The sequence below is a fragment of the Electrophorus electricus genome, chromosome 8, assembly GCF_041902795.1.
Source record: "Electrophorus electricus isolate QZ-2024a chromosome 8, ASM4190279v1, whole genome shotgun sequence".
Lineage (NCBI taxonomy): Eukaryota > Metazoa > Chordata > Actinopteri > Gymnotiformes > Gymnotidae > Electrophorus > Electrophorus electricus.
The window spans coordinates 4,977,653-4,992,500 of record NC_137504.1 but is presented as its reverse complement, the minus strand read 5'-3'; the positions used below and the strand labels follow the sequence as shown (position 1 = coordinate 4,992,500).

Genomic DNA, 14,848 nt, shown 5'->3' with positions numbered 1-14,848 from the left:
ACAGCCACAGAAACTTGTGTGTGATTGGACAGGACTTTAATAGATAAACCACTTGAAGCAGGGCAGGGACCAAAGCATTGTGATGTGATCACCCTTATCTTTTATAGCATGCAGGTGTTCCAGTCCTTAGAGAGAGACTGCACTTCACAGAAAGAAAGCCCAAAGCCCAGTCCCAGGTAAAGGGCTAGAGTCTGCACAAATCTGAGAGTCAGACAGCGACTCCTTGCTTTTATCTGTCTTGATCACAGGATCTCCTAGACCCTGATCCATCCACAGCCTTCTTCATCGCTGCTCTCCTGTCCCTGCAATAGCTCTCCTTTATCCGTGGCACTTTCCATTAACCATTACCCCCCCCCCCCCCCCCTTTCCGTGGCCACTCCGGGGCGCTCGGGGGTGTAGAGACTGTGCTCTCTGTGGCATGCTGTGTCGTGATAAGCTCGACCTGAGCCACCGGGACACCCAATTAAAACCCCCAGTCTCCATCTGTCTTTGCACCGGCACATAATTAAATCAATAATCCCCCAATATAAACAAATCAATTCTCCTCCTTTCGCCCCCATTCCGAGCCTTGTGTCTCTGCACCACAGGATCATTCAGCTGTGTCTGGTGAGGGGGCATGTGGCATCATAGACTCAGCTTCAATTCCTGCTAGTTATGGAGCAAACTTGTGCTGTGGGAGAGGTGGCCTGAACCGGCGACAGACCGGGAGAGAGAGAGAGAGAGAGAGAGAGAGAGAGAGAAAGAGAGAGAGAGAGAAAGAGAGAGAGAGAGAGAGAGAGAGAGAGAGAGAGAGAGAGAGAGAGAGAGAGAAAGAGAGAGAGAGAGAGAGAGAGAAAGAGAGAGAGAGAGAGAGAAAGAGAGAGAGAGAGAGAGAGAGAGAGAGAAAGAGAGAGAGAGAGAGAGAGAGAGAAAGAGAGAGAGAGAGAGAGAGAAAGAGAGAGAGAGAGAGAGAGAGAGAGAGAGAGAGAGAGAGAGACAGACAGACAGACAGGCCCTGCAGTTACTGTCTATTGTGGACAGATTTCGATGTCGCTTTGTCTATCGGTCTGGGCACAAGCTCCATGCTTTCACCTCGTCTCCTCTCATCATGCAGCTCTACAGTGCACTCCACACAAAGGCACTGTGGAGCTCAGACACACTACCGGCCTTCCATTTGGGCGACCGGGGAGAAGCGGGAAGGTATGGAGAGCATCAGTAGATGGGGAGGGGAACGCTGAAGGAAGAATAGAGAGCGTGGGAGAGCGTAAGAGATGACTGCGCTGTAGGAAACAAACAAAGAGAGATGCAGGACAGAGGACTGCAGGAGATAGAGACAACTGAAGGTAGGAGGCTTTGGCTTGGCATGCAGAAGGATGGTTTCACAGTGGAGAGGAATGCACCAAAGGAGAGAGTGAGAGACTAAGGCGAGAGAATCCCAGAAGAGAAGGTAGCAAGGTGCTGGTCATCCCTACCATAAAGCTGCCAGACGCGGACCTTGTCTTCGTATGGTAGGTCGTACTTGAGCGGGTCACCCACTGGCCCTTGGTAATAAGGGCGCATGATAGACTCCATAGCCGACGTATGGGCGAGTCCGATGGCGTGGCCAAACTCATGTACAGCCACAGCAAACAGGTCCATTCCATGGGAATCTGCAGGCAAACAGAACAAAACTGGCAGCCTTAAGCACATGCAATGCAAAGATGTAGTCGAACAAGTTTATTGCACTTAAAGATCATGTCCCTGTTAAACAGAGGAGAAGAATTGAGGACACAGTTGAAAAATACGTATAAAGTTGAACGTGGTATGCTCAGATTTAATGGGAGATGGTGTGATTTTTTTTTAGAGTGCTTCGTTTTCCTGAATTCCTCTCCACAGAGAGACAGTTCTGAAAGGTTCCGTCAAATATAAAGGCTGTCACACCTTCCTCTTAAACAGACCAGAGGGACTCCTATAGCGTCACGGCTAGGAGGCTGTCAATCAAATGTGAAACAAGAGATGAAGCGTGATCCCTCAACCTTCGTGGCTGGATAAAAATGCAAAAGGTTGTGACTGTTGTGCTTCGCAAATTTGCAAAAAGGCAGAACTCAGCAAATCTGCCTTGTCGTAAGCCAAGAGCCAAAGCTGCAATTGGTTGATTAAATCCTGAAGATTCTATTGAATGCATCCTCAGTGCCCCGTTCCAGCTGTGAAGGTTCACACCAGCTTTTCATGCACTTCAAAGATTCTGCGACACAAAAGGCAACTTTTCCTGGTCTGTTGATGCTACCTGGGTGACTCATGTATACAGTGTGAACTCTAATCTCCAGACGCAGATGCTCCATTTGGGGTGGGGGTTGGGTGGATGATGGAGGAGGAGTGTGGCAGCTCCGGAGACTTGCGTTTTAATGCCTGGGTTTTTTAAAAACTGCAGCGTATGTTTGTGTCTGCCGGAGGCCTGCGGAGCTCGGCGATGATCGCTTGGCAGCGAATAGATCACACCACGTCTCGGCCGCTCAGAGGAAGGAGACGCACGCTGCAGCAGATGAAGGTGCATCTGCAGGCGTGTGGAGCACTGTACTTATGGAGCAGGCTGTGAAAGATGATAGCAGAGGGGAAAGAGAGAGGCACACATCCTCCGAGGCTGTACGTCTGCGTCCTCTCTATGTGTCTGAATGAAGCGGCTCCCACATCAGCTCACACCTCCTTCCATTTGGAAAATAACTCGAGTACTTTACTTAAAGTAGTTTGAGTAATCTTTTTGTAAAATAAAAAATCGCATACAATGGGACTCCAAACCATTTTTTAGGGTGTTTCAGTAAAACCTGTACTTTTGAACTAATGACTGGCAGCTATATAATACTGGTGATAATGGAACAGGCTAATTGTGCCTACCCACGTTCTCACTCAGTGTTCCATACACACATGCAACACACACACACACACACACACACACACACACACACACACACACACACACACAAGAAGCTTGGGCAAAATATAAATCCAAAAGTAATCCAAAATACACCTGCTTAATGAGGCTTGTTTCAGCCTGCAATATCGGGCAGATAGTCAAGTGATAATTAATGAAATTAGCATGCATGTGTCAAAACAAAGCACTGTCTCAACTCCACTTAATTGACCCGCAGGAGGTTCCCCATAGGGTGCTTTGGCTGTCACTCAACCGGTGAGGCAACTGCCACGAATGGAGACATTTCACATTGTGCAAGACAGACGCTTTGCCTCATGCCCTTTTTGAATGTGGAGGTAATTAGACACATTAGCAGACAGCCCTCAAAGGGGAAAGTTTTTAGACTCTGCCAAGAATACACCTGAAGATGTTTCCCCAGACTGTGGAGGAAGTACAGAAAGGGGTTAAGGAGCACACGCAATTACTCAAGTTCCTGTGATGAACTCCATCCATCTGTACGAGATTAAGGTCCACAAAATGTGCTGAACCTCAAAAGTTTGGTTTCCTATCCTGAACTTACTTACAACATGTCAGTCATCACCGTTTCACTGAGAAATTGGGATGTGCCGTCAGCCTGGTGGAGGCTCTCCCAACATAAGTGCCATCTGACAGGTGATAAGCACAGCAAGGAAATGATACAGCATGACTGTGTATTTAGCAAATCTGTCCACTGGATCAAGTAGCCATCAGACATTAAAGGCTGTTTGCTTAACTTGTAAACCAATTCAAATCAAACGTATAAAAAAGAGCAAAGCAAACAGCCTGTAAATGCTCGCACTTCAACAGATATGAACTAGAGAAGGAAGCTCCCAGTTATTTCTGGTGGCCTTTGTGTATAATAAACAAAAGGTCTCACTTGTAATTTGATTTCACAAATTTGTTTCTGTGAAAGTATGTGGCAGAGGAGAGTTGGAGATCTGAGAACCCGAAATGAGGACAGTTAGAGTCGAGGAGTTTTTCCACAAAGTTGCTCTAAAAAAAGCATCTCAAGTGATGGCTGAATGGCATTTTGTGTCACAGAAGTGCAGCATAACAGGCACTCTCTGAGCTTAACAGGCACTCTCTGAAGAGTGCGCAAGAGTGCCAGTGGCAGGTGGTGTGTTCATTAAATAGAGATGGTAAGGATAGTGAAGTGTGAACATGAAAATGACACTACAGCCAAGACAGGCAAACATACTTTATATTAATTAAGCAGACTTTAAATGACACAAAATTAAGTCTGTAGTTCTTTTTTTATGTATATATTTTTAGAAAAGGATAAAATGTTAACTGTGTAGTTGGTTTTGCATATAGGAAGAGATAATATGAGTCATTTTACCATGAATTAACTGTGGCTAAGAGAAATACAAAATCCCTCATACTCCCTGTCTCTCCATCTCTTTCAGTTTCTCTCTTTCCCTCTTCTCTGTGTAATCACAATCACACCTGTCATGCAAACATCTGCTCACCTGATTTGAGGCCTAATTTTTGCAGGCTGTGCTGCTGTGCAGGACCACATATCCCCAGGAGGCTGGGGAAGGTGGGTGAGGGTGAGGAGACCTCGGCCCGAGTCCGACAGCTGCCTGGGCAGCTTTGTAAAACCAAGCCGCTCCTATTCACAGAGCCACATCCGGCATGGTTTCTCAGCCAGGATGTGGACCTCTGACACAGGCACAGATAAGGGGGCATGTAGACAACGGTGAAGTGCATCTCTTGAGGCTAGCCCCGCCTCCAGAGGTGTGCCCAGCAGTTGACACCCATTCACAGGTACCGCTTCGCACACATCAGTACTGCCTCTCTCACCTGGAGATCTGAAGGTCCAGGCCTCGTCGTCGTCAAAGTGAGTGTCCCCTGCGGTGAAGCGCTCTCCAGGGAAGAAGGCATGTGCCACCGTGCCGCCTGGCCCGTCGAAAGGGTAGCCGTCATTGTGGTCGGCCTTGGTGAAGTCGATCTGGATATCGGCCTCATTGCCCGCGACCTCGTGGAAGTTGAGTGGAGCGATGTCACTCCATACCTTCAGCGCGTAGTACATGAGTGCCCGCACAGTGTCCCGGCCCAGCAGTGCTGACTCCTTAGGGAATGTGCGCACCCTGCAAACACAGCAGTGCACACGGGCTGACGAGGACATGAAACAGCATGCTGCAGTCCACAAAGAACACTGAATGTGAAGCAGCATCTAACGAGAGGCTTTGATCTTCCATTGGGCTTAAGTTGTTTTTGGAATCCTATTTCACTGACAAGCAAATACAAAACAAACAAACAAACAAAAAAAAGAGACTTATTTTGGCCACAGTGTCAAAAATGACTTAAGAATAGCACAAACATTGAGTAACACATAGATGCATAATTCTCTCTTAACGTTTTGAGTTTCTTTTACCATTTCCCCGTAAACTTAGATTAGCCAATAGGATTTGTATGAACAGTTCCCCTTACATTTTATCTTCTGCTCTTGCTGTCCTGTGCTCGCAAATATGGTCATTTCTTCCACCAAGGACAATCTAAGCCTTCACTCAAGCAGAGAAAGGGAATCAATGGGGAATTAATTTCCGGGTGCTTACTTTGCAAGTTGTGGGGGTGGGGGTATCCTTATCTCCTTCCCGGAGATAAGATCAGGCTAATAGATTCCACTGTTCTTAGTCTTTACAGGTGCCAGGCAGCATAACGGCGGTCACTCGGGCACCAGTAACGTAGCACCCTGCAACGCGTGAATGTTGCCTCAAGGACAGAATTTCAATGTTGTCAGGAGCTAAGAGAGCGTTAATGTGGGAAGGTGCACAGGACAGTGCATATGCAAACTTGCTGTGCTGCAGCAAGGAGCCAAAGTCCACAAGTGCTCTGTTAAAGATGAATCGAGCATTCTGTGTTGACTGAGTAGTGTATGCCTGATTCACTGCACGGATTTGACATTTATCTACTTATCTAGTTTGTCTACGTCTTTTTTGATGACCTGGGCCAAGCATGATTGACATGTGAGTCGTGCAACACGGTCTGCGAAACATTTGGTATGCTTTGAATATAGTGGCTATTAATGTAAGCTTTGTAATTTGAATGAAGCCTAAAAGGCAGGGAAATGAGAGTCAGACAGTATTCTCGAACCCTAACCCTAAATCTTTCCTTTTGTTTTATTAATCTTTCACATTTTAGTTTGCATAGCTCAGTTCTAAAATACGTATTTTATTTTTTGTGTAAATATATATATATATATATAACAGTTGCTTTGAAATGGCATTTAATAATACTTGTGGTACACCATGTGGTTCTCCCCCTCAATGACTTTGAACTTCTGTACCTTACAGAAGGGTTTGTGCATGAAGGCCATACTGATCTACAAGATCTTCAATACCCCATCCCTATTATAATGAAACACAGCTGGTGTGTTATTGTGAGCTGTAATGTGTGATGGTGTCTTTGTTAACAAATCTGATGAATCAATTTGGGTTGTACTCAAATCTCTTCCCAGTGCGCAGTGACTTAGAAGACCTTGCAGTGCTATGGATATTTGTTGGTCTTCATATCCACAGGAGCTGAAGGGTTTTTGTTTATCGTTGCTATGGGTCATTCATTGGCTTTGCTTTTTCACATACCACTTCAGCAACTGTATCGACTGTCAGAGGGAACTCCTTTTCGCCTGGTTACCACAAAGCTTGGATTTTCCCCTTACATTGTAATCTGTATCTATATATCTCGATGACAAAACATAAGGAATTAATCTGAAGTACATCGAGAGGCCCTTCCCCATGAGGTATGGCTGGGTCACCAAAGTCAGCTTGGAAACAAAGGGTGAGGTGTTGAGGAGTACATTTCAAGATCAATTTCTCATCCATTTTCTCCGCAACACACTCTCGGCAGGGGTTCGCGTTCGATGGCCTCTGGTCTGGGTTTAAGTCTCTCTCTCTCTCTTTCTCTCTCTCTTTCTCTCTCTCTTTCTCTCTCTCTCTCTCTCTCTCTCTCTCTCTCTCTCTCTCTCTGTCTGTCTGTCTGTCTCTACCCCAGAGGCTCCCTGGTTCCCTTCATGGGCACTTGTTCGCGTGTCTGCTCTAAAATATTGCCTTTTAATTTTCAGTCAAGTGTCTACTCTAAACCGTTGCCTTTTAGTTCCCAGTCACGGCCCGCCTTTCTCCTCGGAACTACGCGATGCAATGCACATTAAGCATGGGGGGGAAGACCATAGGGGTGGCGAACACTGGCCAGCAGAAGAGCAGCGCAGGGCAGCCTCGGGGGAGCTCATTTCTCCCGGCCTCTCATCTGAGTCTCACAGCATGGCTGACCTCAGCCCCAGGGCCCAGAAAGGACATTCCCTCTACGAGGCTTTATTTGCCAAGATCAATCCCTCTCAGCCACACGCAGGCTCCGGAAGAAACACACAGCCTGCAGGTCCAGTGCATGAAAGCATAATTCCATTTGTTCTGTTCGTTACAGTAACCGCCTTTGCTTAGCCCTCTGTGATCATTTTACAAATATGCCGTACGCTCTTGGAAATAATCCCATCCCAGTTCTGTTAGAGACGGGCGGGATGACCGGGCTAGAAGAGGACATATGGACCGCGGACCACAGGGTCAGACACTATCACGAGCATCATGAGCTGGGACATCAACCCATTTCCTGACCCCGATGCACTCAGTTTGGGATCACGGTGTGGCCACACAGAGTCCTGGTTCCTAGTGTTTTCACAATGACGGCGGTCTGTCCAAAAGCACCACTTCAAGGAAAGAGTCCACAAGTCCTGTATGCCCGTCACATCCACCGCATTTATTCCGGAGAGAGTACAGCAGCAGCAGAGATTGTGCCAAGTGATTGCCTCTGGCACCATCTGTGCCGTTCTGACGAAGCCACCATCAGGAGCAGCCTCGCAGTCCACCGGGCAGCTCCGCTTAGCATCACATCATAAGCCACCGAGTGACATCCACTGACTACTAGCGCTGCAGTACGGCTCGCCTGAATCGTGGTAAACATGGTATACACCACTACAACCTATAGCTGCACCTTACATAACAGATTCCCACTCCCTTTGTTGTGTTCCTTGTGTAGCTTATGTTATGTAAGCATCATGTACATGCGCTATATAGACATCCGCATGATTTAGCATGCAGAATCACATTCCATCCGTGTGGAAATGTATGTGATGATTGAGGATAATCACAACGCCGCTGCACTCCACGCGAATGATCAGTGGGCACCGTGTTTGGTACCATGTATGCATGTGTAAGGCCAGAGGGCACCGTGCGAGGTACCATGTATGCATGTGTAAGGCCAGAAGGCACCGTGCGAGGTACCCTGTATGCATGTGTAAGGTCAGAGGGCACCGTGCGAGGTACCCTGTATGCATGTGTAAGGTCAGAGGGCACCGTGCGAGGTACCCTGTATGCATGTGTAAGGTCAGAGGGCACCATGCGAGGTGCCCTGTATGCATGTGTAAGGTCAGAGGGCACCGTGCGAGGTACCCTGTATGCATGTGTAAGGTCAGAGGGCACCGTGCGAGGTACCCTGTATGCATGTGTAAGGTCAGAGGGCACCGTGCGAGGTACCCTGTATGCATGGACAAATAAAGGGTTACGAGCTGCAGACTAGAATGTGGCAGAGAGTAATGAAGGGTGGTGATCACAAAGATTTTTATCGTAATGCCATTCTACTCTGCTCCCCTGTAATCGGCTCGGGAAATCAAGATCTTGTGTTGTGACTCCACAAGGAAAATCTATTTGGGATAATTATAGGGCGGTGTTAACAAGGGGCAGACTGATCTCTTGTGTGGTAACGGTCTAATGTGGAGGGATGATCCAGCAGTCTCATGCAGTCCGTTGACTACACTTCTCTTAAGTGAATAGTGGAGAAGTTTGATATGCCACTGCACAACCAATCAGTACTGTTCTAGTCCTCACCGAGCATCTGATCTGTGGCTAAAACTTTAGACACAGTCGGCTGTCCTTCTCCTGTCTGGATGATCGCATTGGCCAGCGCTTTTTCCCCCAGAGTCATTTGAGTTGGATCTTTTTGGATAGTTAGAGCCAAAGCTGCTCTAAGTGAGGATATGCTAATGTTCTGCTCGTGGTCATTCTTTCAGATATCATCACGTAAATCTACATTTACTTTTATGAGTAAAGCTCACACAAATAGGAGAAATGCTGGCAGTAATACGGAACAGTGAAGCGGCTTTAATAGTATATATATACACTTCCCTGAGGACTCATAACATGCACATCAAAGAAAGAAGGGGAGCTGCAGCCGATCAGAGAGTAGCGCTTGGGCTGTCTACATTACTGCTGTGTGCTATTGATCCACCTTTCCTCTGGAGTCTGCTAGAAAAACGCTCACCTCAGTGCAACCTCAATAACAGCATATCATAGTGTGCAGCAGCAGAAGCAGCAGCAGCCAGTCCCTCCAACTCTCTCTCTCTCTCTCTCTCTCTCTGTGTGTTGCTCTCCTTCTCCACACCTGCTCCATTACCCTTGGATCAAACAAGGTTTTTTTTTTCCCCATAACTCTTAAAACAAGGCCTTACGAGGGTTATTACCACCCCTGGTCTTTCATCTGGTTCCTCTACTGCCCCATGGACACAGACACACACTGTAACAGGCTGAGGGCAGCCAACCTACCCAGGACTCAAACCCAGGGCTGACAGGAAGCAAACACGAGCACTGACCACTGGACCAAAGAGCCAGTTCTCTGACATAGCACCCAGAGCTCCCATTTAACCTTCCTAAGTGACAGTTCACATCACACTATCCTCACCTTCTGACAATCCCCACCACACTGCCTTCGTCTCCAGGTAGTATCCCCTGTGCATGACACTGCCACTGCTCACAACTGTCCTTTGCATCAGGGCCACACCCATGCCCCTCATCAGGGGTCCTCACACTGGGCTACACCACTCCATCACAGCAGGTGTGCGCTCAGCAACTCGGGGCAGGCTCCCAATGGCCTCACTGCCATCCCACTTCTGACACCATGTGTAATGAAGGCAGCTACCCTACCCAGGACTCAACCCCCCCACACACACACATACACACACACACACACACGCACGCACGTAACACAGACAGACACACACACACACATACACACACACACACACACACACGCACGCACGTAACACAGACAGACACACACACACACACACACACACACACATACACACACACACACACACACACCTACACACACACACACACACACACACACACACACACACACACACACAGTCACACACACACACACACACACACACAGTCACACACACACACACACACACACACACACACACACACACACAGTCATTTGTGTAATGAGATGGGGATCTTTGAACTGCATCTATACTAATACATAAGATCCTGCTACACTGCTCTCTCAGATAAATATGCATTTCTTCATATTTTTCTAATTTTGAATAATTGAACCAAAAATTTTCATTCCTAGAAATGGTTTGATTAGGTACCCAATGGCTTAAACCCTTAAATATTGCCACTTAATTAAAATTATGCACTAACAGCATAAAAAAAAAAAAAACTTGCAATGAGAACATCTACAAATCCTAATAATTTAATAATAACAAATATGTAATTGCATTCATTTGTCCTCACAAGTGAACAAACAAGAACTATGGAAAAATAAACTCTGATCCAGTGATCAGTGTAATAAGTGTAATAAAATGTATGTTTCTGCAGCAGTTTCCATCCAATCAACACACATCTGAATGGAGTCCCACTGTGGGCTCGGCCCGTTCCACACTCGAGGCGGGATCGAGGAATGGTAGAGCGGGCAAGGTGAGGGCTGTGATTGGCACAGCTGGGAACGCGAGCGCACAGACGGCCCTGGTAATGAGAGACACGGAAGGGTTTACGAAACCTGAGATGCTGGCCTACCAAAAACCTCCACCCAGTGCAGCTTACACACATGCGTAAGACTGCTGACACACATATGGGAACACACACACATTCGTTGTCTCGCTATCATCAGGACACACTTTGCTCTCATCAGTAGTTAGTCTCCAGTCAGCGCCCATCTGTGTCGAGGTTCTATGTCGATGCAAAATTGTTCTACCCACAAGCTTTTTTTTTATGACACCACAAAGACACCACAAAACTCTGCTCTCGCCTTTCACCTCTCACTATCAGCATTGCTAAACTGGCATTAAACTGGTATTGCTGTCTTTAAATAGACAGACATGTGTTGGCTGGTGTGAAATAGGTCCAGTTGCTGCTGGCTGTCAGATGCATGAGGTATATCGACTGCTGTCAGTCTACCTCCAGGACAGGTGTCTTTTGTTCCATTTGTTCTGGGGAGCAAGGCTCCGCCTCCTTCTTCCCACCACCACTTCAGCCTCTGACACGTCGGGCAGTGAACAGCGTGGTGTTCTCATTAAGCCTAGGGTGGCCTGGTCTGCACAGAAAATACACACAAAAACAAATGGAACCACACACACGCACACACACATGCACACACGCATGCACAAATACGGTCATCAATCATTCACTCATTTTTACATGAATATACACTATTATATAGAGTGGAAGAAGGCACCCACCGAGGACACCAGTCTCTTCCAGCCCCCCAAAGCGTTGCATGGCTTTGATGGCCTTGGTCAGGGCTTCTTTGGTCTGAAGCTGCCCGGTCACGGGGTCTGCTGGAGGGAGGTAGCCAAACTTACTCAGCCAGTCCTGGGAACAAATGAAAAACGCAGGGCTTGTTATGGTTTATCCCTTTTCTTCCAGCAGTGTTGCTGCTAGAGCGCTCAACATGAAAGACATGTTGTAAAGGAGAAGGAGTGTAGGCTGTCAAAAAAGGCCCTTAGGTTGAAGCATTAAATACTTGAAGCTGTTTAGCGCTGACTGTCATTGGCTGTGCTTGTGTCACAGTGTGGTATATGCAGAGGCACAGAATCAGCCTCATACCCTCAGTGTGCTACTGAAGCACCAGACACCATTCCTCTCTGCACTCAGACACACAGCTCTTGACACACATGGTGAAAACTATTAATAACCCCCAATAACATTTACAGTCTGCAATATTGCCACCTATAAACGTTATCCACCAGCAGACTTTAAGTCGTCTTTAAACCATTACCATGGTCCAGTAATTAGGTGCATCTTGAACTTAAAGAGTTTTGACAAGTGTGTACTGTTGGTGAATTCCACAGATCAGTAAGACCACTTTCACCTATAAAGGCTCAACAAATTCCTTTTTGTTTGCAGGCAATTTCTGCACAGAGAGAAGAGATTAAAAAAAAAGTCTTCCAACCCAACACGGTTATGAGGTCTTCTGGTCAAAGGTGAATCCATGCTGTGGACTAAACTTCACTACTAAAGTGGATTCTCAATTGAAAATGATTTTCAGCCCTTGAATCAAATGTTTCTTAGACCATAAAAATGACTGAGCTTCCAGTCACCCATCCAGTGTCTGCTTCTTGGCTATTTTAAGGCCATGTTGAAGTGCAACTCCAGGCTAATCCACTTCATTAAAACGCTTCAGAGGGAACCTTTGCTAAATTAATTGGGCTGTCATAATAAAATATCAGGGTACATTGCCATGCCGAAGCTAATCAGACTTGTCATGGTAAATGATAAGGGAGTGCAGACAGTGGCTAACCTTGGGAAGATTGGTGGCGTGCACTCTCCCTCATGCACCTACAGGACGCGAGCTGACAGACTACGAAGCTGTACCCTGCTGGCTTGAGTTCACTCGGTGCGACCACTAACGGAGGTCCTCTCGAGTGACCAAGCGCTGCCCGGTGAAGATGGCAGGGACCTCACGCCTTTGGTTTGGCGCACCTCACCCCCGCAGAGGCCACGAGATGAAGGTCGGATGCGAAGATCAGAGGAGCTGAAGAAGGACTGCACTTGCTGAGGATGAAAGCAGCTCCCTGGAATGGGAGTGTTGGCCAAGCCGCAGGATTTCACTGGGAAGCTGAGGTCGACGGTCAGGCTTTGTGCTGCTGCTCTCGCAAGTCCTACTTCTACCAATGGCCTTTCAACTAAGGTAAACACAATGGGCCAGATTCATAACATTTGACAGTAACTGTGCTATGTCACACAAAATGTGCGACACTGTATTTAATACCTATTCATAAAGTTACTGCGGTGATAATTATTGCAACAATGTCAACTTACTGCTGCGATAAATTCACCTGTGCCCAGATGAAAGCCAATCAAAATCAACATGTAAATGAGGCCATTCATATTAAAGACCCATGCCAAGCGAGAGATGACTGATTAACCTCAGTCATGAGACCAGTAGTATGTTGGAAACTGCCAGCCACATAAAAATGTAATATATTTATAACTTTCACCAAGACAGGAACTGCATGGTTGAGCTGAGTGGATGACTAGTAATTCTTCTAAATGATTGCAGAGCAGCAAATGGTATCTCTCCTCAGTCTATCGTTTCTTGCACAGGAACAGCTAAAGTTACATTTCTTATGGCACATTCATGGCATTCTGAGATCCTGCTGAAGCAAGTCCCCTTCCTCTTTGTGTACTGCTACTACTGCAGTTGTTTACTATCACGCTCACTCCAAGCATACCAAAAAATGTGCCTTTCCAAGAGATTTGTCATCGGCTTCTTACAGGAACACTTACCGCTGGACAGGTTCAGGTGGTATGTTTTGCTGAGGTGTGTTCTAGTATGAATTGCTAACATTGTATGCAAATGAGGACAAAATGCACTAGCACCATACATCACGCTAATGATAAAATACGCCGGCAGTCCACATTTATGAATACGGACAAACGGTTCAGCAGCGCTATTTGCTGTTAATGTCGCATTAAATCTGGTGGTAGGTTTTATTAATTTGGCCCAACGTGACCTAACAGTCACTCTAACAGTCCCCGACTTAATACAGCTATTACAGCTTTGACATGAGCAGGGAATTTTCAGGACCTTGAGGTGAACGGAAAGAACGCTCAGAGTGGAAAAAGGGCAGTGAGTTTTCAGTGATGAGGAAAGTGACGTCAGATGATCAACAGGACGAGAGCGGCCGGGAGCTGCTTCGAACGGAGCGTGGGTGACTGGCTCAGTGCACCTTGAATTAGTGGAGACCACGGACAAAACACAGCGTTTATGGGCTACTCATTACAGAAGCTCTATTACAATCCTCTCCAGTCACCGGGGTTATTCCTCCCGAAAAGTTCATGCACGTAGCCCAGCACACTGAGTTGGAGTTGTCAGGAGAAAACAACTCCAAAAAGGCAATAGGAAGCAGTTAGGGGTGGTGTAGCGTGACCTTGTGCCGTGATATGTGTGGGCTTTGCCCTTCGCTTCTCTCTGCTCCAGCACAATCTGTAAGTTGACAAACTGCCCAGCTGTGTCACACTGTGGAAAAAGAGCTTTCTCCATCTGAGTGAGCTTTCCACCTCGAAAATCGATGCATGACGAGTTACTAGCGCTTGCCTCTCTCTCTTTCTCTCTCTCAAACACGCACATACACACACATCCAAGAGACACACATACAAAACCAACACACACATTCCCACCACAACACACACAGCGTAAACTCTTAGAAGCTATTAGATAAAGAGTACATCGCCAGCTTCCACAGTGTAAAGACAATTATGTTAGAGCTTGTACTAGTATCACCATTTCTAAAATGTTTTACAGTTAACTGTAATATCTCCAAAAACTACACCACAGCAGTCAGTAGTCTCAGTGTACTGAAGATGAGGGGAAATCTGAGGTAAAGCCTCTGTGCCACCTCAGAGCTTGTTAGTCTTTTCCTGAGACAACATTTTCCGAAAGATCAACTTCATCAGGGTCACTGGCTTTTTGCAAGGACACGGCTCTCCTTCTTTCTCTCTATACGTCTCTCTCCTTCTCGCTCTCCCTCTCTCCTTTGCCGTCACTTTCCGTGTGCCTCGGGACACTATGATGAAGGTCAGTCTGCCGCAGTGTCAGGAATCCTGAAATATGGGATCTCATTCAAGTAGGTCGCTCCCCCAATGGAACGAGCTAGCAGTG

At 46.8% G+C, this 14,848-nt stretch overlaps 1 protein-coding gene across 4 annotated transcripts in view; it reads right to left on the bottom strand.

Moving 5' to 3' along the window:
- The window catches only part of mmp17a (matrix metallopeptidase 17a), a 39,677-nt gene that overhangs the window by 7,267 nt on the left and 17,562 nt on the right, over positions 1–14,848 (bottom strand). For 2 of the 4 annotated variants that reach the window (XM_027003706.3, XM_081719037.1), the window contains exons 2-5: positions 11,424–11,556; positions 11,143–11,278; positions 4,709–4,995; positions 1,452–1,628 (exon numbers count right to left, since the gene is read on the bottom strand). In XM_027003706.3, coding sequence (XP_026859507.2) covers positions 1,452–1,628; positions 4,709–4,995; positions 11,143–11,278; positions 11,424–11,556 — 733 coding nt within the window. Of the gene's footprint in view, positions 1–1,451; positions 1,629–4,708; positions 4,996–11,142; positions 11,279–11,423; positions 11,557–12,484; positions 12,631–14,848 lie in introns of those variants that run through there. The other 2 variants (XM_081719035.1, XM_081719036.1) reach the window with 2 other exon arrangements.